At 36.5% G+C, this 25,088-nt stretch overlaps 1 protein-coding gene across 1 annotated transcript in view; it reads right to left on the bottom strand.

Annotated features, from left to right (window-relative positions):
* LOC137401586 (multidrug resistance-associated protein 1-like) overlaps positions 1-20,229 on the bottom strand; it is a 61,019-nt gene extending 40,790 nt beyond the window's left edge. The window contains exons 1-8 of the mRNA XM_068088015.1: positions 20,091-20,229; positions 19,803-19,938; positions 16,802-16,999; positions 9,700-9,843; positions 9,263-9,397; positions 8,097-8,219; positions 6,627-6,823; positions 2,513-2,675 (exon numbers count right to left, since the gene is read on the bottom strand). Coding sequence (XP_067944116.1) covers positions 2,513-2,675; positions 6,627-6,823; positions 8,097-8,219; positions 9,263-9,397; positions 9,700-9,843; positions 16,802-16,999; positions 19,803-19,859 — 1,017 coding nt within the window. The 5' untranslated portion in view covers positions 19,860-19,938; positions 20,091-20,229. The remainder of the gene's footprint in view (positions 1-2,512; positions 2,676-6,626; positions 6,824-8,096; positions 8,220-9,262; positions 9,398-9,699; positions 9,844-16,801; positions 17,000-19,802; positions 19,939-20,090) is intronic.
* Positions 20,230-25,088: the final 4,859 nt, after the last annotated feature.

The raw sequence follows: 25,088 nt of genomic DNA, 5'->3' as shown, positions 1-25,088 counted from the left end.
TATTGCACATCAAGTTGATATTGCACATCAAGTTGATATTGCACATCAAGTTGATATTGCACATCAAGTTGATAGCGCACATCAAGCTGATAGTGCACATCAAGCTGATATTGCACAGTAAGTTGATATTACACATTAAGTTGATAGTGCACATTAAGTTGATAGTGCACATCAAGCTGATATTACACATTAAGTTGATAGTGCACATCAAGTTGATAGTGCACATCAAGTTGATAGTGCACATCAAGTTGATAGTGCACATCAAGTTGATAGTGCACAGTAAGTTGATATTGCATATTAAGTTGATAGTACATATTAAGTTGACATTGCACATCAAGTTGATATTGCACATTAAGTTGATATTGCACATCAAGTTGATAGTGCACATCAAGCTGATATTGCACAGTAAGTTGATATTACACATTAAGTTGATAGTGCACATTAAGTTGATAATGCACATTAAGTTGATAGTGCACATTAAGTTGATAGTGTACATCAAGTTGATAGTGCACATCAAGTTGATAGTGCACATTAAGTTGATAGTGCACATCAAGTTGATAGTGCACATCAAGTTGATATTGCACATTAAGTTGATATTGCATATTAAGTTGATAGTACATATTAAGTTGACATTGCACATTAAGTTGATAGTGCACATCAAGCTGATATTACACATTAAGTTGATAGTGCACATCAAGTTGATAGTGCACATCAAGTTGATAGTGCACATCAAGTTGATAGTGCACATCAAGTTGATAGTGCACATCAAGTTGATATTGCACATTAAGTTGATATTGCATATTAAGTTGATAGTACATATTAAGTTGACATTGCACATTAAGTTGATAATGCACATCAAGTTGATATTGCATATTAAGTTGATATTGCATATTAAGTTGATATTGCATATTAAGTTGATATTGCATATTAAGTTGATTCACTCGTAGCTGCAATACGTGTGAGCGCTACTCTCACTACCACTATTGGAATCAATCAAATTGTAAGTATGATAATTTTCATTTTTCGCCCCACTAATTATTGACAAAGCTTATGCATTCAATTCATGCTTTCTTTGATAACACCAAAGATCGTTATCCAAACAATAACGATTGAGTACAAAGTAGTAGAATAAGAAAAGTGCTTAGGGTTGTTGCCTCTTGGTTACAAGAAGCTTGGTTTACCATCAATAAGAATCCTTGGTTATATTAACATGTTGCTCAGAACCATACACTTAGGGGATGAATGAGAACACAGCATTACCAGGCTCCAGTGCATAAATGCCCTAATCTATAGCTCAAACTCAGCCAAACTTTAAATGTTCCCTTTCATTTCCACAAATGACTAGATCCAAGGCAACTCGCGAAATTTAAAAATGTTGAGGCAAAGAATGATGATTCTTTGCAAAAAGAGGGTACAAAGTTGATAGTGCACATCAAGTTGATAGTGCACATTAAGTTGATAGTGCACATCAAGTTGATAGTGCACATCAAGTTGATATTGCACATTAAGTTGATATTGCACATTAAGTTGATATTGCACCTCAAGTTGATATTGCACATTAAGTTGATAGTGCACATTAAGTTGATAGTGCACATCAAGTTGATAGTGCACATCAAGTTGATATTGCACATCAAGTTGATATTGCACATTAAGTTGATATTGCACATCAAGTTGATATTGCACATCAAGTTGATATTGCACATCAAGTTGATAGTGCACATCAAGTTGATATTGCACATCAAGTTGATATTGCACATCAAGTTGATATTGCACCTCAAGTTGATATTACACATCAAGTTGATATTGCATATTAAGTTGATATTGCATATTAAGTTGATATTGCATATTAAGTTGATATTGCACATTAAAGTTGATTCACTTGTTGCTGCAATACGTGTGAGCGCTACTCTCACTACCACTATTGGAATCAATCAAATTGTAAGTATGATAATTTTCATTTCTCGCCCCACTAATTATTGACAAAGCTTATGCATTCAATTCATGCTTTCTTTGATAACACCAAAGATCGTTATCCAAACAATAACGATTGAGTACAAAGTAGTAGAATAAGAAAAGTGCTTAGGGTTGTTGCCTCTTGGTTACAAGAAGCTTGGTTTACCATCAATAAGAATCCTTGGTTATATTAACATGTTGCTCAGAACCATACACTTAGGGGATGAATGAGAACACAGCATTACCAGGCTCCAGTGCATAAATGCCCTAATCTATAGCTCAAACTCAGCCAAACTTTAAATGTTCCCTTTCATTTCCACAAATGACTAGATCCAAGGCAACTCGCGAAATTTAAAAATGTTGAGGCAAAGAATGATGATTCTTTGCAAAAAGAGGGTACAAAGTATACAATCCAGAGGATTGGAATTTTGTTTCGTGTATTTGCCAAAGCAGTGAAGCGTATTGGGCGAGCCAACAAAAGTAAACAGACTGAAAGAGCTAGCTGGAATAAAAAGGAAACTACCATGAATGAAAAGCGAGCAGCTAGTGCATTACTTACCACTGCCACAATATGTCCGTAGTGTTTTGCTACCACTTTGAGGAGAGATAGTGATGGCCCTTTAGGCTTTTTAGGCTCTGGGGCTATTATAGCCTCAGTATCATCATCTGTTTCATTGACCACCAGTGGGGCGACTGGGTGAGCAGCCTTGAAAACTTCATTCCTGCAAGGAGAGAAACGTATACAGAAGCAGAAGTGCTGCAACAAAAGTTATAATTTTTATCAAACTTATATTCCGTGTTTGAATCATACCCTACTAAAATTCCAGAGCAGCATATTATTAGGAATGCGTGATAATTATAATTTGAAGCAATGAGTTTGGAAACCGCACCAATAAACTTAACTGTATTTACGTGCCACAAATACATGAATTGAAAGCGTTGTCAGCCCGTGAAAGAGTCATACTCGGATGTAATCTAGATGGAACTCAGGGTTAATAACAACTGTTGAATATCATTTCCCTATTAGCCATGACGAGCCAGAACCTGAACAGCCAGTGTCCGTCATTGGATTGAGCAAAAATCTGCGGAGCTTATTGGAGTTTCTTTGGATAGCCGAGCTTATGTGCCAAGCAATAACACTCCTACGCGTATGATGAATGCTATTATGTTTTATAGAATTATTGGTATTTAGTGCAGCTCTATTGGACAAGATTTACATTGAGGTCATTAACTTTTCACTTAACATTTTTCAATTATTAGTACACATCAGACTGGACATGTGACTATATTTTTTGTAGTTAAAATTCAATTTAAAGATGTGGTTGCGTCAAAAAGGTCGATTTAATGAAATTAAGACCAATAAAAGGCTAAAACATCAGCTACAATTTGATGTCATTTCTGTCTTTGTAGACTAACCCTGTCCAGAGACATGCGTTTGAATGAGGCCATCTTTTAAAAAGCTCAGATTCTAGCGGGTGCTTCATTCGTGACGTAACGAGTGATACATATGAAAAGAGTTCACGAGCGAAAAGTATAAAATCTCTTCATTAGCCAATCATCAGCACAAAATTTTTATATAGGTCATATTAAATATTATCGCTTGTAAAACGGGTTGTCTGTGATTTCGAAGATTCTCGATGTTAGGGATTTTACTCTATTACTAGTCAGTTATGCGCATCGTCTCGTAGTAGATTCTAGTAGCTACGCGCATCAACATCGATATTTAATTTACTGCTTTAATTGACATCGTTAATTTACTGAATTACTGCATCGGCACGTTTTATTGACGAACAACAGAATTGTAACCATGCTTAGTTCAGCGAAGGTGACTCAAAGTTTTCTGAGCGTCAGGTGATTAAAGATTGTGGCAGACAGGTTATGGTTAGAGCTGACAGGCATCAACAGCGTTATGCTGCAGAGAAAGATAAGAGAATGGAGGTAAATTTATCTTTAACTTTGAGTATCTTTTACATATATTCCAAACTAACGGTAATAATTTTAGTACTCATGGGTAAATGAATTTTAGTACTAATGAGTAAAATTATAACTTTTTGCTCTCCACGAATCATCGTTTCATAACTTTTTAATTGTTTCACAACTTTTTATCGTTTCACCTAGCTATAACATTTGGTTAAATTTTCTTTGGCATTTTTAGTTAGTAAATTAGATTGATGATTAAAATTTATGTTCATTTCTCCCTAGTAGAAAGTGAGGAACATCGACTGATCAATGCTCATCTTCAACTCCCAGAAAGCTTCAAATTGTTGGCTTTGCATATTTATGCTTTTATTAATTATTTATTCATTTTTAAAATTACACTGGCAATCTATCTAACTCTCAAATTGAAAGCTCTCAGTAGATACGCGTTAGAACGACATATATATGAATGACATTTGCTTTATTGTCACAGGATGTTTATGTGGTTCACTAGGGGAGCAGTCGTGTCGGTCTTGAAACTCCCATAAATGGGAAAAAGAGACACGAATGTGTGCTGCACAAACCATAATATGTTTTGTTTGAATTTGCTGCAGTAGATTAATTTGTCCTATTATATGAGCTGAAACTATGTGAATGGCCACGACTTGGATGAATGGTGTTAATAAAAACTTTATGCTGCGACGAAAAATTTTTGGCTTGTAAAAGTTATATAATAAAATGATATTGTTGAAGACAATGCAAAACATGATTTGCAGAACATATTGAATACATCATAGCCCCGTTGCTATCTGTGCTGAAATCTTCTCTGATAGATGGATTTATTAAGTGTAATCACAGCTGTATTGGCAGGTACTTCTGCATAGCTCGACTCAACTCCAACGGACTAAATAATAAGTTCAAAAAATTTTATGCTCCACCCTAGTAAGTGAAAACAGCTGAGTCCAAAAACCGCTAACCAGGTGCAAAAATGGCTTTAGTAATCCTTTGCCAGAATAAGTGGGTTAATTGATTTCAAAGAAATTGATGTTGTTTTGCATTCCCTATTTCAGTCAACTCATAAAATCATTTGTTTTGTACTTGAATTAACTAATCAAATGTGACCAGTAAATTTTTTCTACAAATTGATACTGATAATGACTAGATAACGCTGACTATACATGACTTTTTGGGATGCAGTTGGTTTCGCCATATATTCAAACATATTATTTCCAAAGATGGCGGCATGCTTATTTTATTTAGTAGCTAGTTTCCAGTGTGTGTAGCAACTGAGAACTTAACTGATACAAAAGCCGCGATGAAATAAGTTAACTCGACGACCTAATTACTGTAGACCGGCAGAATCGTAATCGGTACTCAGATGTTTACACAGCATTTAGAGAAAGCTAATATGACAAGATTTAATTTCCCCTATTTGAGGTGTTTGAGACATTCATAATAATGTATCTGTAGCTAGATTTAAAATTTTTCCTAGCCAACATGAGCAAATGCAAAATAAAATATATGCCAATAGAGCCGCGTAGGACTAGACTTATCGCAATAGCTGATGTGAATACGAGAGATAGAGACAGGTTGTATCACTCGTTACATCATTTTGAGCAAGTCATTTTGGCCTGAGAATTTTTACCGCAATCAATTTTTTTCGATTTGAATCTTCAAATATCTTGACAATGAGATCGCCTAACACAACAAACGAAATATCAACAAATAGACAAAAAAAATACTTTCTTTTAAAATCAACTCAAATTTGGCGCAACCTCATCTTTAAAAGCTTTATGATTAATAAACCTAAGCAAATACATAGATTTGACTATGTGGGAAGATCAAATATAAGATGCAAATTCCAGAGCTGGTACGCAGACGGCTCTGTAAACGAAAGATTAAGTTTTAGGTTCGTTTAAGTCTTTGCATCAACATATTCCAATTATGCGCTGTTTGAAGAACAACTTGTCATCAGAAAGGACTCCAAAGTATTTTATTTGGTTTAATTTAGAAAGAAATGCCGACTAATCAGAGAAGATCGCAGGTCATAAAATTTGATAAATTGTAGTTGATTGTTGTCCTGAAATGTCAGTAAGTCTATGAAACAAACAGCCAAGTGCATTTTATTTAGTTCTCATTCTATTTAGTTGTTCATAGCTATGATTCACAATGTTAGTGGCTCTTGATTTGGGGGCATTTATATTTAGATTTCTAATAGCAACCGGTGTTAAAGGTTTAGTTTTTAACCAAAATTGCATTAGAATACAAACTGCGCATTAACCGCCCGTGCTAAATTTAAACGGCTGTTCTTGATAAAAAGAAATATCACAAGCACCAGTTGAAATCTTCAAGAATTACGGATCCTTTAGTTGAATGATATATGGAAGAATAAACTATAAGAAGCCTTCAGAATAAAATATTTAGTTTCTGGATGAAGAAAAACCCTTAAAAGATCAAAATAGCGGTGAATGTCTAAGAGCTTTATGATTGGACTCTTTCAATGGCTCGAACAATGGCATTGTTTTTCCTGTTCAATGGCAGCAGTCATGGCAGCAGGCATGTGGCATTAAGTACATGCCCTGAAAGGGCAAATTAACTGGGCATTAATCAACTGGACATTAATTTGGTTAACTGTGACATTCACCAAACAAAAACTATGGGTTCAGATCTGGAGTGTGATCCACATTTCAGTGGTATTGAGGGAGAGGTCTGGGTAATAAAATGGCAATACAGCAAATATCACAGGTCCTGGTTACCTGTGTCTCCAGTCAGCGACAGCTGCCTTCCAGTCGGCCTCGAAGGCGGGTAGATGGCCACTGCTTATGTCACGAGGCCCGAGCTTCCAAAGGTCAGATTGTTCAAGACTTTTCTTGTAACCAAGGACAACAGTCGGAGTGAACCAATCATATGTGATGTAAGCGGAGAAAGAGCCAAGGAACTCTGGACATGTGTCCTGCAAACATGGTGATAACCTCAATCGATACAAAAAGCAAGTCGAATTGGAGGCTTCCACTCCTCTACGATCATCAGCTCTTGTCATTAATAATAAATATATGGTGTGGTAAACCGTAAAACAATTTAATTTGTAATGAGACGTAGGCAAAATGAATAATCTAATCCAACAGTGCAGCAAACACGTTATTCGAATCAAATCAGGGCAAATGCAAGGTAGGTAAGCTTGGTTCCCATATCGATTGCGAGACCTCGGCGGTAATCTTGCGCAGCAAAACGCTTGCGACGCTATGCTCGAAGCCTTCTGTTCACATAAAGCTGCATCGCTAATAATCGTATAAAAAGTGTTCGCTTGCCACACCGTTTCAATAATGGTGACTTTCACCTGTACAGACCATTTTGGGATGGTTTTGCCTGCGGCTCTTCGCGAAATTTGAACAGCGCTAAACTCTTGCGTTGACCGCCGGCAACCTGAGTGGTACTGGGCGGTACCCGACGGGTAGGTTCACATTTCATCGCTGATAGCCGCACGGTGCTGTCGCCGGTGTTTGAAGCTTAAATGGGAACCAGGCTTAAGTAGCAATAACACAAACATACTTTCCTTCTCTGTTAAAACAAACTACATACTTAAAGAAGAACCTACACCAAAATTTAGATTTTATAAAAAATTATCAGTATTTTTCAATCCTTTGCGACTGTTTTTGATGTTTGAGGTGATCTTATTACCAGAATGTTTCAAGATTAAATTGATAAAACTTGATCGCAGTTAAAACGCTCAGAAGAAACATTCGTGACATAATGATGTCACTAGTTACGCTACTACCTGTCTCTCTTGTCAACAATATAGGCTATTGCGTTCAAGTGGTAGCGTTCCGCTGGTCTCTTTGCCGAAGTGCAACTATAGATGTCATCACTGCACTTTCGTTTGAATATGAGCGTTCAAGTTTTTACAAGTTTAATGTTTAAACTCCTGGCAGTCAGATCACTTAATACATCAAAAACAATCGCATGTCGTAAAAAAATACGGATACTTTTTAATAAAATCTACTGGTTTTGTCTAAGCTCATCTCTAAATCTAAATATAGAAAATAGATAAGGAGGCAGTCTGGAGTTGTGAGCAAGTGTATTGTCCTGACATAGCTGAGAAACAAGAAATGATTAGGTTGTTATAAACGGTAGGCTTCCAAAAAGGTCTCCAAGACCTCAAAATCTAGATGGTCTAAATAGATTGAGAACTAGTTTGATTCATATAGAAACTGTACTGTGGTACACACCCTGAATCTCTCTCTCGTATCCTCGCTAGCATCCGATATGCAGGCCATTATGACCTCCACAAGCACAAGAGTAAAGTAAATGATGGAGATGGTAAACTGGGCTGTATCCTCTACTTCCTTTACCTACGATATGCAGAGGCTAGTTGTGTCACCAAAATCTGAATAATGATGAAAGGATTTGTCTGGTGTTCGTGAGACGATATACATCAATAATACAATTATCAATCAATTATACATCAATAACTGAGAAAGTCAGCATAAAGACGAGATTTGAAGTGCTAAGATATGGTTTATTATGATGCTGATCAACATATCATCACTGCTCCCTGTCTGCAATAAATCAGAATAGTAATGACATCGCACAAAAAACCTTAAAACGGTTTATACGCTTGAAATTGGTATTCTCAATCTATAGATCTAAATCTCGGTGTTTGTCTTTTTGTTAAACCCTGTGTCCAGTCCTGTGTCTAATAATAACAATTAAAATCTAGGGATGAGAATATCCGCACGGTACAGGATTTGATCTCAGGACCTTCAGATCTAGAGGCAGCGAACTTAACCAGTAAACTACACGGAACACAATGGATTCATTGGTCATTACATTGGTTAAGATATTAATGCTCTTGCTTGGGGTTAATAACTAGCACTGTTGACTGTAATGATTGTTAAGCTGGCCCAAAACACGGGAATAGTTTTAGTAAAGATTTTAGTAAAAATCTAGCTTTCCAGGTAAGTTACTCAAATTCATTAGGTAAATATTCTATTACCCACGCTACTCTATGAGACATTCATGACATTAAATTCACTATAGCACCAACTTTCAATTATGTTTCGACAGCACGGTCAACATTTTTACACAGGAATTTGTTACATTGGTTAATACATCATGGCAGTATGCATAATCAAATCTTTGACAGATTATGAACTAATGAATGTTTGCAAATTATGCATGATGCTTCTCTCGAGCTAGAAGCGTCTTTTCAAAAGTTACAGCTACTATAATAAGTATCATTCAAGTTTTAAAAACAATACAGGAAGGAATATAATATATATAATATATATCTTGAATAAATCTTTAGAAATACATGTAACTTTGTCAGCAAAGGATTGATTAAAGTAACAGATAAGCAGCCTGTTTCTGTCCACATCCACTGGAGTTGTCTTACCTGGGTGACATGAACTATTTGTGAGTATAGCGGTACAGCCGAGCCCAGTGCCCAGAGGCACCAGTATATCCAGAGAATCCCACTCGTAAACTGACCCCTCACCCTGTAGTACTGCACGAGGAGAGCAGCGACCAACTAAAAAATAACATAGTTTCAGTTTGTTTCTCACCAAATAATGGGTTTTTTATTACATGTTTTGTGTACATATAGTGTGTTATGACATATACCAAATTGGACTGTTTCTCATCTCACATTTTTGACAGCAAAGGCCAATTCAGCTCTACCTTACCAATAAGCAATTAAGGCGGCTACCGTTTATGACCAACTGGACTTGAGGGACGGCCTCTCAAACTATGAGTGATGAGGGGCGTGTCTTAATGACTGACTGAGTTATAGCCAGTGACTATCTATAGAGATCCACTGAGTAGACAGCTTACCATAGTAACCGCACTGAGTGCAGAGGTGAGGTACGCCACCGGAGGAATGTAGAGATAGCTGCTGGTGTCAGTATCAAAATACCGCACAGATGCCGTGTAGCCAAGGTCAAACAGTGAAGCGCCCGCTAGTAGTACGGCGATTATCTTAAAAGAAGAAGACAACAATTAGGAGCACAGGCTATGCAAGGAAGATAATCTTTACTATCATGAGAATCGTGTCTGTTCGAAGCCAAGGCTAAAAGAGTTAAAAGAAAAATTTCCCGACATGAGAATAGAACCTGGGTATTTTGATGCCAAGCCTAGCGCGCAACCATCTGTGCCACTTGATCATCTTCCAGTCTTAACTGAATAGGCTAATTGTGCACATACTACACATGACGATCATTCACGGCGCAGGAGGCTGTCAGCGTTATAGTTACAAATAAACTTCATACCTCATCAGACAGTCGCTAGGGATACTTATTCCTCACAAATTGAACTTTTTGTGTCAAGGAAAAAAAGAGACAATTTCCCAGAAAGCTATATTTAAAAATATGTATTTTTTTAAGACTAGCTATTTAATTACATTAGCACATGACTAAAAGAAAATATGCAAACAGGAGACAACTCCTAAAGTGCATTAATGAAGCCTACCATTGGAGGAGAAGGGTGTGCCAACCTGCAATACAATGGGTATAGAATAAATGCTTTCTCAGCATAAATGGCAATGAAATGTTCTTTTGTTTACATATAAATAGATATTCATATATAAATGTCTATATATCTACCGTATAAATATATAACTTCATTTCAAATAAATGGTATTAACAAAATATTAACAATTATTAACAAATATCTATTGGTAACAGAGTTGAAGCCGCAAGTGAGCACCAGACTATAATGCTGAACCTGGTACAAACACTATAGGAAGTATCTGCAAAACACCAAAGCCTATATTGATGGAAAATAACAGGAGGGGAAGCCATACTTAGAGCAAAGAAATAGACATGCAAGGGAGATAATATTCATCACCAGATCGATAGAAACAACATGTCGTACATTATAGAAAAACAGGGTTAATGCCAAGATTACCCGGATATCCCTCAAACATACTTCTCTCGAGTACACACGAAATACATCTTGCATGAAACATGCATGCAGAGAGCGATAATTGAGGCATACACAAATCCATAAATTCAGAGTTATCCTCCCATGTACCTCTAAACGACATAACATTAATGTTATTGATTAGTCAATAAATTCAATACAAGGATTCTAGCATCAACTAAGCACACTTGTTATACCGTAACGTAGCTGGCTATTGTCAGTTACAAATATTAGTTGTTCGTAAAGTATTTCAGACTAGATATTTTAATGACACACCAATACATGCCTATACAATAACCAAGCAACAGAACTGCTATGATTCCATATTCCAGTACCGTCTTTAGTGCTAAAAGCTCAATCGACTCGTTCATTGCTAGAGTCTCGCTCTCTTGTTAGCCCATCGCAATAAAATCATCACAAATACAAAACTGACAGTAATATTAATGAGTTTGTATAAATTTGTATTGAAACGAAAACCAGAATGACAAAAAATTGTTTCAACTTTGATAAGATAAAATAAATCCGTTTTAGATAATTTAGATCCATTCCACATAATGCACGGATTGCAACTTGTGCTAGGCAGGGCAGCTGTCAACGATGCACTGACACGTAGGAGCATATTAACTGTCAGCAGACCATATCCAACTCGGTTCTAGTGCGGTAACAGTTTTTTACCTCGTACAGCTTATGGCCGGAATAAAAAATCAGTTTGACTTAGAACAAAAATAGATATTTTTATATTAAATGCAAATATTATTATATACTAGTACAAGTACCCTGGCGGTACTGTGTGTTGAGAGAAATAGGCGTGTGTAATAAATATTTGCACAATCATTCTTGGTTGTGGCAAGGTGATCGAGTGGGGCAGATGACATTTGTATATTCGACTTCGAGTTTCATGCCGAGCGATATTTTTTCTTAAAGCTCCAAGTGTTGCTTTGGACAGACAGAGTTCTTAATTATAGCAAAGATTGTTATTCTTACTTATCAATTTAATTAAACTAGGAAAATGTTCAAACCTTGATTTCGACAAAAATGCGAGCTACACTACAATATTTAAATGCGTTCATCATCTCACACAATTTCTATACTAAAATATTGATTAAAAACTAAGCCTATAGTACTACAAATTACAACACAGTGTTTTATGGTTTATCTCTATTGCTCCATTTTGTTTCTTCCATAGTTGCTGATGGGTGAAAAAAATTCATTAAACTGAAAGTTAAAACTGAATTCTAAAAGTGATTCCGGCGTAGCAATATGAGTAGTACGTCGGCCAGTAATCTTTAATATAACTAGAGGCGTGGCCTTCTGTTCGAAAAAACTTTGAGATTAAAAAGATATTGCTTTCAATGGGATTTGAACTCTCAGCTTTTGACTTGGTAGACTAGCGCTCGGCAACTGCATCAATCACCGTGCTGCATTTCATTAGTTATTATGCCTGACGATCTCTCACGAAGCATTCAACTGCCAGGGTAGTAGTGAAAAGCGTCATCAAATTGTGGGGTGCCAAATAATTTGGGGTCAAAGTAATTCATATTGATGCGATATAATTGACGCGTCCATATTGACCCGATTCCGATCCAACTTCGTTATTGCCACCTTTACCTCTCCAAATCAAAACAGAAACTCCTAAACTTGTGAGAAACAGACGATTAAAACCCAAACAAAGAATGTGTACCCCACTACATACACCCTATGCGGAGGGAATCTAAAAAGTCTGATAAGGGAGACCGTAAACATTACGATGCAGTGAGCAATTCTAGGTCATGAATAGCTTTTATTAAGAATGATAAACTGTTTGCAGAGTCGCACTAGTCTTGGCTCAGGTGGAAAGGTGACGCTACGCTTGTGTGTGCACAGTCAACACAAAGCAAATATAACTTGGATCAAATACGGTAAAATCTGGGTCACCTGAAATAAGCCAATACCGGATAAGTGCTAACACTGACTATAGAGAATTATGAAAACTGTAATAATTTGCAAGGGATGTGATGGAAACACCAATATGTATAAAATATATTTTTATAGAAAAATATGAAGTTCTAGATTGCTAAAAGGATTTTAATTTTACTATCAAAAGAGGGTGATGTTTACTTTTCAGAACAATAAAGAGAAATTTCCAATTGCTCAAATATGCTTAATCACCACAATGATTGGCACTCTGAATTCTGGACCATTCTACAGAATTCCTTGCAAAATTCCCTTCTACTTTACTAACCACTAATCTGCAATTACTAGCGATCATAGGACCTTGTGATAGTTGAACTAGAATTGCATCATGCTCAGTCATTTTTATTCTAATGCATGATTGCTCGGTAAGGAGGTCTTTTACTTTTCAAAAATTCTTTGCTATAATACTGTACGTCGTATTGCGAAAATGTGTGCAAGTATAGACTGTACTTGCCAATAAGTATAGCAAGCACTGACAGCATCTGCCAGCGGATATAAAAAATGTAAGGTACATTTATAGATGGCATTAATCAAAGGTGCTTTTGGATTGGTTAATATCAAAGGTACCCATTCGAGGTACACATCATGGGTTTGTCTTTCAATCGTGTATGAGAAACAGCAACTTCATTCTGATTGTTGTACACGAAAATCGAGTTTGGTATGGTCTTTTGACAATCGACAAACTCACAAATAGCGATACATCAGTAAGTGTTTACAGCTGGAGATCTTTATAATTGGTTCAATTTCGGTATGCCACAAAAATGATCAAACGCTTTCTGGATTCAATGTATGCTAAAAATATTCTGATGAATTCATTCGCCAATCATTGATAGAGTATTTACCATGTCAACTGCAAGTCAATGAATGGGGTGTGTAGAAGATAAATTCTAGTTGATGTATACATATGGGACGACTGATTGCTGCATGTCCCATCTGATGAGATTCTTTGTATGTTGCCTCGAGTACCAAAACACGCATATATATGGTTACATTATACCAATGTATTCTTACTAATATATGGGTGCATGTGTATATAAAATGTATTAAGAACTATAAACCTTGAAAACTATTTATTGCTTAAAGTTTCATGGTTGTTACCATTCATCAGGTATAACTGAAACTTCAGTTATACCTGATGAATGGTAACAACCATGAAACTCGTGTGCGTGTACAAATATAGGTGCACAATTATATGTGCATACAGGCGCGTGTACATAGATGTGAACATAAGAGTGTAGGCCTACATATATATATATATGCTTACGCATAATTATGTATGGACATAAACATGTTTGGACATATGTGTGTAAAAAACATGGATATAATGTACTGTGTGCATGCCATATCCAAAGGCAGAAGGTAATAAAACCACTCGGATTTGGTTGGGAATGAAATGGTTAATTCCGCAACTATTTAAAAATAGTGAATATAGTGGTTTTTAATAGATACACTCACAATATTTGTTTACAAGGAGTCCTAGCCTTACAATAGGTTTTGCAGCACTTGGAATTGTAAAGCTAGACTGAGTTTTAATACATTCTCCAAACGCTTATCAAGTAGTACTCATAACTCTCAACTACTATTGACTCGTACTCGCTACTCCCGACTACTATTGACTAGTACTCGCTACTCCCGACTACTATTGACTAGTACTCGCTACTCCCAACTACTATTGACCAGTACTTGCTACTCCCAACTACTATTGACTAGTACTCGCTACTCCCAACTACTATTGACTAGTACTCGCTACTCCCAACTACTATTGACTAGTACTCGCTATCCCAAATACTATTGACTAGTACTCGCTACTCTCAACTACCATTGACTAGTACTCGCTACTCTCAACTACCACTGACTAGTACTCGCTACTCTCAACTACCATTGACTAGTACTCGCTACTCTCAACTACTATTGACTAGTACTCGCTACTCCCAACTACTATTGACTAGTACTCGCTACTCTCAACTACTATTGACTAGTACTCGCTACTCCCAACTACTATTGACTAGTACTCGCTACTCCCAACTACTATTGACTAGTACTCGCTACTCCCAACTACTATTGACTAGTACTCGCTACTCCCAACTACTATTGACTAGTACTCGCTACTCCCAACTACTATTGACTAGTACTCGCTACTCCCAACTACTATTGACTAGTACTTGCTACTCTCAACTACTATTGACTAGTGCACACTATTACTTCTTGTTAGCCTTTCTAGGTAAATCTGCATACTAAGCAAGATTAATGAACTATTCAGCTTGTTTGTTTCATCATCAAATCACCAGGATTGGTTCAGCCCGGCAAAGAGACACGTGTGACACTGGAAAACCCTGAGTCTAGAAATAACACATGTGAATTGCATGGTTGCTCTGAAAAACATTTAGGAGTGACATTTTTGTTTGGCAGATAAAATACATCAACTAAAGGCAAACACATTTGGGCCGAACAACATTACATAATGAGCGTTGCCAAATAACAAGAACTATGAATGAATCGATGCAAGTAGCGAGATTCAACTTCAGAATAATATAAACTGATTGCAAATGAATATATTTATTTTGTTCTGCATGATGGCGTGTAAGTATTTATTTATAGGTGTAGAGCTGAGCCTATGAAACATAAGTGGCTAATTATACAAGTTGAACATGTGGAGGATTATGTTAGGCAATTAAAGGTTGGTTCACACTGTATCAATGTATGCTGGCGTTGATGCCACAATACTTCGGTGATCATCGACGATAACAATGTTCAAACTATCACAAACCCGTCCACATTTGCATCAGCAAATACTTGGTGATGCGTAGTTTTTTTTTTTTTCCGCGAAGCAACCTCGATGTTTTCGCGTGCTCAAATCAAATAATAGGCCCGCAGCAACTATCATAAATGGAAATAAATAAATCACGCTATCCATGACCGTGAATTACTACCGCCGAAATGGTTCACAATATACAGTCTGTCGTCGATGCTCGGTAAAATATGGGAAAGTTTGACAGCTGCAAACTTCTCCGGCATATCCGCATTGCTTCGTCGATGCTATCGGCTCGGTTCACATAATCGATGATGAATGCCGAATGAAAAGTTTTTCAAAGCTTCCTAAAGAAAACTTTGTAAAGGCTGGTTGGCACTATATCGCCGAGATACGGCGACATAGTGTGAACCAGCCTATAGAGGTTAGAAACTGCAAAACAATTCAATTTTGCATAGTCATTGATGTCATCATGCTTTGCAAGTACAGTTTGTCACACATAAACCACCGACAAGCTGTTGATAAGGACGATGGCTGGCTGCCAGCAATGCGATTAGCAGAGCACTAGATGGAACAACGGCTTATCTTCACTCATAATTCATGCGGCTTTTCTGTACAGTATGTTGAACAGTGAACAAGTAATGCAGTACTAACACAGAGTAGTTCTGTAGGCCTAAATTCTATGCATTCCAGAGACCATCCTTCATACTAAATAAGCCTGTAAATCAGTAGACTGTATAATGGAAAGTACATTCATCCCTTGAGTACTATTCACGTCTTGGCAGAGCCTCAAAAGCAACCAAGAACCATCGACTTTATAGTGAGTTGCCACATGAACTCAAACCAAAGAGTATCGATGAAAAGCATTTTCAGCAGACATACAGCAATAATGTACAAAAAAGCAGAGATTGTATGGGCTAACATTAAATGATCCAATGGCAATTGCCAAAAAATCGTTGCCATCGCAAAAAGTAACATCTTTTGTCTGTTTTATTTTCCGATTTTACATGCTTGTGATTTCATTTTCAACTGATAGACAACATGAAAAGCTGATAAATGAAAAGTAACCACCAAATTTGTTACTAATAAATGACACATCCGATTGGGCTTATCGTCTATGTCTTAACATAAAAACACAGTCGACTGATGATTTTTATTTTTCAAGGGTTTAGTTTGAGATGCGGCGCCTGCCTTTCAAAAGAAAATTTCTAACAACAAAATATTCTAAGCACTATACATTACCTAGTAAAATTAGTTCCAAAAAGACATACCCGCTCTTTCTCAAAACATAGAGACAAAGGAAAAATTACATACAGATTTTGTGGCTGTAAAGCCGGTCAGGTTTTGTCTGAGAGAGTTGTCTGCAGATGCAAGATAGTAGAGATAGAATGGCAGAGTTAGCCAAAGGAAGCCACATGGGACCCATGATGTGACCGTCTGCTGGAAGCAGGTGGTGAAGTCCGGCGCAGTGTTGTTTCCCTCTGCTGTCGTGTTCCACGTTAGAGTGGTATTCTGTAAATAAATATATTACTTCGTTGGCAATAATTTCATTCTGGAAAGAAATGTTTTTTTTCAAATTATACCACACAGCAATAATAAAGCAAAAAAAAGGTAACAGCTAGCCACTAAAATCAAACAAATGGCTTTCTCTGCTAACAGAACAGATATTAGGTGGAAGATTGTTAAAGCAGCTAGCAATGATATTTTTAAAACAATTGGTACATGTTTTATGCAATTGGTTCATATCCTGTAAATCAAGGTAGCAATAATATTACAACAAACAAGTAAATATGGGCAAACTTTTTATCAAGCGCATCAACCCTAGCAGGTAGAGTTGTTCATGGACAACAGATTGATTTACAAATGATGGGGCTTTCAAAGATAGGATTTGCTGTAGCATTGCTTACTTTACTGTGGATATATACTCCGTAAGCTTGAGATGCAATTGTTGTGATCAATTCGTCTGATCACATGCTTATACCACTGGTCTATAGCAGAGTATTTAACCACTTGAAATCTTGGTCAGTATGGAAGAACTAATACTTGGTCCGTTAAAAACGGACAAACGTACAGTATGCACAATTTTACCGATTTTGTGTTGGCGAGTGTGACAAAGCTATTTTACAACTGTTTCTCGTCTTACACCAAACCAAGTTTGTCGGCTGGAAGCAACTCTAATAGCGTCCTGGTGTAAACCGCCCAATTATGTCTATTTGACCCTAACAGATCACTTCAACTAAATCCACATGAATGGTTAGCTTGTTGTTTACACGTAATGATTTTGACAGCGAATGATCATAGATTGTCAAGTTGCTTACAGAACCTTCTAGCATAAACGGACTTTGCCCAAACATATTGATCACTTTACAAGGCTATCAGCAATTACTTCAGTAAATATTCACAGAAATACAACTTTCCATTGATGAGAGGTATCTTTGTGCTAGCTAATATTCCGGTGGCCGGAATATTAGCTAGCAGACTAATCAGAGTAACACTGGATAATCTGAACTCGGAGAAGCCCAACATCTAAACCTTATCAAGCTTGGATCACATTATCTTCTAGAATATTCTTGCTATCGTATACTGGACTTAGACATGACCAAGACTGACTGCTGGAGTTACATCATCATTATTCAGTTGTCCCTCTCAGACTATGTAAACTAGTCAATAACTGAGACTAGGTCAGGCCGATACAGAATAGTTTTGTAAATTGCTATTATATAACGGAGAGACCAGTTGTTTGCACTTTGACAGAATGGCTGCATTTGATTTAGCGTGTTTACTTGGAGCTGTCGTATTTACTTGGGGGCTGTCGTATCGGCATTTTTTACATGGGTAACAGCGATCAACTGAGAGTTATGTAACTCAGCGCTTAACACTTCTCGACCCAACGTTGTAGCATCAGATTATTAGCTCATAGCAAAGACAATATCTACAGATATATCATGTCTGTGTTTAAGAAAATGTCGCACCAGTTCGCATGCAAAGCAGCAATACCCCACTTTTTCCAGCAACCACATCCTACTTATCAGTCGCTAGTAATGCTTGAAATGGCTACAAGTGTCTGCGTAGTTGTGAGCGCAGTTGTGATAAAATGATAAATGCAAGACGGGCTACAGGCACTGGCAGAATGTTTGTAATCATAAAAACTTCACCAAAATTAATGTTAAGAGTTTGGTTTTAGACTACTTTGCAATAAAAGGGACCCTAGATAAGATTCAACTGGAAAAATGTATACAAATGTCAAGGCTAATTTTAGTAAATAATAGTGAAAATTAATAAAGGGCTGTTCATGCTGATAATGTAAGTACCAGCTCTCTTCCTAAATCATGTCTTAACGGTTAATTCTGTTAGCAGGTTTTTTGTTTTCAAGAGCTGTCGACAATGATAATAATAATAACAATGAAAACAGAACTCTAGTTTAAACAAAACTAACACAATAACAATAATAATAATAATTAAATAATAGCCAAAATAAAACTAGAGATTGCGTTATCAAAAAATAGCAATTTTATATAGAGTTGTAGCGAATGCTTGATCACTTTGTGTCACCAATCACAAGGATATGATGCCCCTCGCAAAAAAGGTAAACCTCGAACATATATGCTTTAAAATTCCCGCTTGTGCTCCCAATCCTTGAAACTATAGCAGTTAGTTTGGTTTTGGCAGCCCATTGTCTAGTTGACACTCATTGTGGAAAAACTATGCATGTTACACTGTTGTGAAATTTGCAAGGAACTCAATCCAGTGCATCAATCATGCATTTAAACCAAATTTGAGCTACGTAAGTGGCAAAGACAAAACTAATGAGAGACTACTTTATTGCTTTGAAGTAATATATGCTTATACAATCGGTAAGTGTGTGTTATGAAGCAGTTGCAATCTCGAGTGTGTATCAGTTCTTTGTGATGTGAAAAGCTTAGACATCTAAGGAATATGCCAAGAAGTATTCATTTGTTTGCTTGTCTATGATGAATATTTCTTTAGCGTAGTACACCAATAACCAAACTCAACACTTCAAAAGATTGGATTCTTATGACACTACTACATAAGCACATACTAATCCCTCTCAACCTTTCGTAATGCTAATTTTATTGCTAGTTGTCAATTTGCAAGACCAGCCCTGGAAAAGAACAGATTAGTAAAGAAATTATTGTTTTCCTTATGCTAGCTGATGATAAAACAAGTTGCAGTTACAGTCACCATATAACGTCCCTTTGCAAGGATGGTCGACAAAACATGATTATGCATAGAATATCTAGAATTAGTTTGTTTATGGCCATGTTGAACTCCTATTTAGGACTGCAATACTCACCCAAAACACTGAACCGCAAAATGCTGTAAAGCCATCTTCAAGTGTCTTCTGGTCCATCTTAAGGTCGCAGAGGAAGGTGTTTTAATAAACAATGTTTATTCGATCCAAGTCATGTTTCGAATACGTTGCGTGAATGCTGCAAGTAAGAAAAAACGTATAACCAATTTTTAATCAACAGTGAAGAATGCATAGACACTCCTATAGACAACAAAGTTGTAGACAGTCTTGTAAATTGAGCAAATTGTCACGAATCTACCTTCGTTGTATTTACCGCATGACACTACTTACACTAGAATGTTGGGTGTGTAGAAAAGTGGACTGCGTCTTGCCTTCAATTATGCTCTTAAATACCTTACTTCGCGTTGTTCTTGTCTGCAAAAGTAAAGCACTGAATCCGAAATCGCCGATTGCTATTGAAGATATTCTAGCTCAGAATCTGACCGCTTCGCGATCCAGTAACTCACGCTGAGTGACGATAGCCGCTTATATAAGAGGATGCCGGTTGCGTCGCTACTTCTATGAAACCTTTCAGTGTTCGTCACGTGAGGGAAAGGCGACGGATTTTACTTTGGTTCCTAATCAACCAAATAAGTCGTTAAGGTCTATTTTGTAAACCTTACGATAAATCTTAGGCTATAGTGGCTATTCGTGCGAGGATTTTTCAAAGATTTTAGCATTTCTGCGTTGCAAAGTTCTGCGCGTTGTGGTCTTAGTATTAACTGCTTCACCGTTGTTATATAGTCAACAAACTGATCATGGCCTTCATTTGCCTACCCCCAAAATGCACAAAGTTTGATGTATTCAATTTTTGTCATTACATTATATGCATTTTATGCCTCGTTTGCTTTCATTATGTTATTATTTTAGAACTGTAAAAAATTTTCAAAAATATCCTCTTCATTTCAAGCTGCGCGCACGTGTATGTTTTATATCATTTTAATGAAACTAGATACTGGTTGTATTATCGGTGAATTGCTATTTTTCTACGATCTTTTGTGTTAGACAAACATGTGATTGTGAAGTTTTTAGGCTTCATAGCCACACTGCGGTTCCTGATTGCTCCGTAGCATTCATTTTTCCATACATGGAAAATAACATAAAAACATTCAAAATAGAGCTCTTTGTTTTAGTTTTTGTTTGAAAAATACAGTTAGTTTGACTGAGCTGCGAGCTGACACAAACTTTTTTCACTGTGAAGAGAAGACAAGATAAAAGGTTAGATCTCTTTGTAACGTGAAAGCAAGCAATGCCATGGAAGACTCATTTGTTTTGTTTTAAACACATGCACAATCCAAGAGAAAAAACGGCTTGTTTGTCCCAGCTATAAAAACCACTGCATTATTCAATTCTTTCTGGCCAAGAACAATCGGAGACATTCGTGACAAGCCGACAACTATGTAGAGTTGTAGATGAGTGAGGTACTTGCAGGTGTATTTTACTTATTTTTTCCACTGTTTTACCTTTAATCTAAACTGCAAAATATTACTAATACAAATACTAATTAATACTAAAGTGTCATGATGGTCAGAAAATATATGTATAGTTATGTAGTACGTCTTAAAACAATATTTCAAAGCGATTGCGTCAAAAAGGTTGGTCACAGCACAGAGTTTCGACGCTGTTGCCTCATTTTGAGGAGTTTAGTGGAAAAATTTCTGATCTGAGCATAAGCCATTATTTGTGCATTGAGCTATATCAAGAGCCTATAGAACCTTATTTTAGTAAAAGAGGCATTATGTTAAAATAAATTTCTTTACAATTATGGTAACCCTCACAAGTTACACGATGTTCTAGGTAAGAAACAAAAACAGTAAAATCCGGTATGAGCACTCACTGCCAATGGAGTGCTGCATTAACGTGTGTCTACTTACAACAGTTGCAGCAAAGGCACTGTCTTTCTTCCACTTATTTGTATACTGCCCAATTCAATATTCAATAATACTACCCAATCCACTGTCTTTAATCACTCGCCATAACTGCCGCATCCATCGGAACTGCTTTGTCCTCAGACACTAATATAGCCTGAGGCCCACAATTCCCATTATACAACATATCCTTTCTTTTTTTTTGAGTCACACCATAACTGCCAATGAGCCCACATAGTAACTCATCTTGCTTGTGACCTTGCTTGCTTGTTACCTTACTTTGTTAGGGTTGTCTCCATAGGCTCTGACTTTTCTGGCCCCGGTCCACTGCCAATTATACTCTCTTCTATAGCGCCAGCACCATCGCCAGTATGCTCTCTATTCTGCATCACCCTGACTACTGACACCACCAATATCTCTTCAGTTACCACCATCACTACCAATACTTCTATCATGACCACTGTCACTACCAACACTGATTAGCCTGGAGCCTGTTGGTTTTGTCAATAATGACTCCTCAACCTCATCTTCTATCTCTTCTGTTTTAACCACGCTCTCCCCAATGGAGGCAGGTTTGACAGGCATCTCGTAGAGAAATTCCTCCTGGGTCATACCCCACTGCACAGGAAAAGTTCCACAGAGCTAGGTATTGTTATAGGCCCAGACCTATCAATCCCAGCCTGGTCCTTGACTGGTGCAGGTCTACTACCGACGGACATCCTCCAAACCTCGGTTAACTGCTGTATAGCTAACCTGAATGCCTCGGCATTCACCCACCAGGTGGCTATTGCCTCAAACTTGGCTTTCAGCCAAACCATTTTCTTCTCGGACTTCCTCTGTACCTCTTTTTTCTCTCTCTCAATCTCTGCTATATTTTTCTCTTAACCATCTCTGTTCAACATTCCATTGCTGAACACCTCAGCTAAAAAAGAGCATACCTTCCCAAACATGGATACGGGTCGAGCTATTTTCTTAGCACCTTCACTCATTTCAGCATGACTGATTTCCCTATTATGCCTCATTGACACTTTCATTTCACTGGTTTCTTGGCCTGTCCTCTTTTGACTCCCAATCTTGCCACCGCTGTCTTTGTGCTGGTTTTCGATGTACCTCTCTATTACTTCACTTCCTCAACTGGTTCTACTAGTCCATAAATTTCGACCTGTACAGCTTTTTTCAACATTGTTCTCCTTGTCAGACTTATTTCTCAGGCTTTGCAATTTGACATCATCTGAAACATGGCAACTTAACTCGGCGGTAGTGGGTCTCCACAAAACAAGCTATGTAGTTTAATACCACTAACCGCCTTAACAGGCTCAACATTGCTTTTACATAACGCATTTACAACAGCCAATAATTTCGGCTTATTCAACTCAATTATGCCCAAAAAGTCTGTTCTCTCTCTTTTCACCACACGAACCTCAGCATCCATAGACCTGTGTTTCCTTTGCACTAAATGTTATTATTAATTCAAATTCATGATTTTTAGTTGGTTTTCTCAGTTTGTATTAATTGTATCATTATCAAATCATCTGTTTTGCTACGATTACAATCTTTTTACAGTTTTAGTTTACATACTTGCTATTTATTCCACAAATGCATTGATTTGTTGTCTTAATTTATTTCAATTGCTTTAAAGATTTTTTCCAACTTTACTACATTTTTCTTGATTCTGATTATAACACATTAATTTATAGGAGTTATGAGCTCTTACCTTGCATTCCACAATCATTAAATAGGATAAAATAGGTTTCTTTTCTTTATTTTTGACTTGTAAATTATTTGTTTCAATTAATATTAAATCTTCAATTTGATCTATTTAAAACAACTTTGTATGAATATTGCCTATTTTTTATTTAATATTTATTTTACTATGGATATAGTATATTAACATGCGCAATTTCCTCTCCTCAACAGGCTAGTATTGAGTTTATTACACAGTGCTCACTTCGTGTATTAGCTTCCTCATCTTTCCTTCAAATACAATGACTTTCTGATTCGTGATTGAGTTCACATTTTGGAACAAGCATAGTTACATTGCTACTTTACTGTAGGCCTACTATAGTGTAAGAATATAAGTATCAGCTATTCCTCACTGTCTTATATTCAATAAATAATTATTACATTTATAAAATTTTTATAAGTTTAGAAGTTTATTATATAAGTTTGTAAAGTTCGTTTTATTACTTTTTTAGAGTTGCATTTTTTAATCATAATTTTGAATATAGTTTTTAAGTTGAAACATTGTTAGTTTTCCTATCGCTGTTATTATCAGCTAGTTGGTTTCCAATCGTCCTTTATTATTATTTATCAGTTAACCATTTTTTCAGCTAGTGCCCTAATACTTTTCAATTAAAAAATACTTCCATATTCTAGTTATAGTTTTTTATTTTAAATTAATCAGTTAAACACGTGTGTTCTTGAAAATTACTCATAATCTAATGCCACCAAAGAAAGGAACCTGCAATCATTCACCTTTTGGGTGGTGTGTTAATGACATATGTCTACAAATATTCAAATCCATAAATAAACAGCTTCGTATAAAGGTTAAAACACTAAATTTTGTATGTATTAAATAAGAATTAATTTTCTGTGCAAAAACGTTTTTATTACCCGAGTAACACCGGGTTTTCATCTAGTCTGTCAATAAAGGAAGCATAACTGTCATTAGCCAAAATTCTTAGCATCAGAGACATTCTGGCATTTTTGTTTCTCAGCTCCATGGGATCAATTTCCAAAAACATTCTCACCCCCATAACGCTCTGCTTACCTCTCATGCCTGCTATAAATCTAACTGCCTCTCTAGACACCATCCGGTGATTATTTCTGGTATACCAATTAGAGCGTCCTAGACCTAGCGCCTATATTCCAGTAGTGGTCTACACAGAGCGAGGTATTCGATCAGCCTTAGCACCAGAGCGTTAAACAAACAAAATCTGAAACGGTTCATTTTGTAGAGGTCAGAGCAAACTGCGTCATAAAAATCGTTTGGCGTTTTGTCAAACACTAACATCTTACTAAACAACAGAAATTTTGTTTATATAATTCGTAAAAATTATTTCCTCATTGGCCGACAACTACTAGAGGTATGTGTGGTTCTTTAAAGTGCAGTATAGATGTCTATAGGAGTTGTATGAGTCATATTTACTTTATCAAACATACTCGTTAAATAAGATAAATTATAATAAGATGGGAATGAAAAGATATGTTTGAAAACATTACTCATTTATTTCCTAAATTTTATTAAATATTGTGAAGAATTTCATAGAATATATCTTATTTGATCATGTGATTTACGTGCTTGACTTGACATTTGACAAACTCAAAGTTATATTTATTCATTAGTAAAAACATTTTAAAATTTTTAACATTTTAAACTTGTAACATTTTAACTTTTCTCTTGACTTTCGTGGTTTACTTT

This window comes from Watersipora subatra, chromosome 8 (assembly GCF_963576615.1).
Source record: "Watersipora subatra chromosome 8, tzWatSuba1.1, whole genome shotgun sequence".
Taxonomy (NCBI): domain Eukaryota; kingdom Metazoa; phylum Bryozoa; class Gymnolaemata; order Cheilostomatida; family Watersiporidae; genus Watersipora; species Watersipora subatra.
The sequence above is the reverse complement of the archived record's forward strand: the minus strand, read 5'-3'. Positions and strand labels throughout refer to the sequence as shown.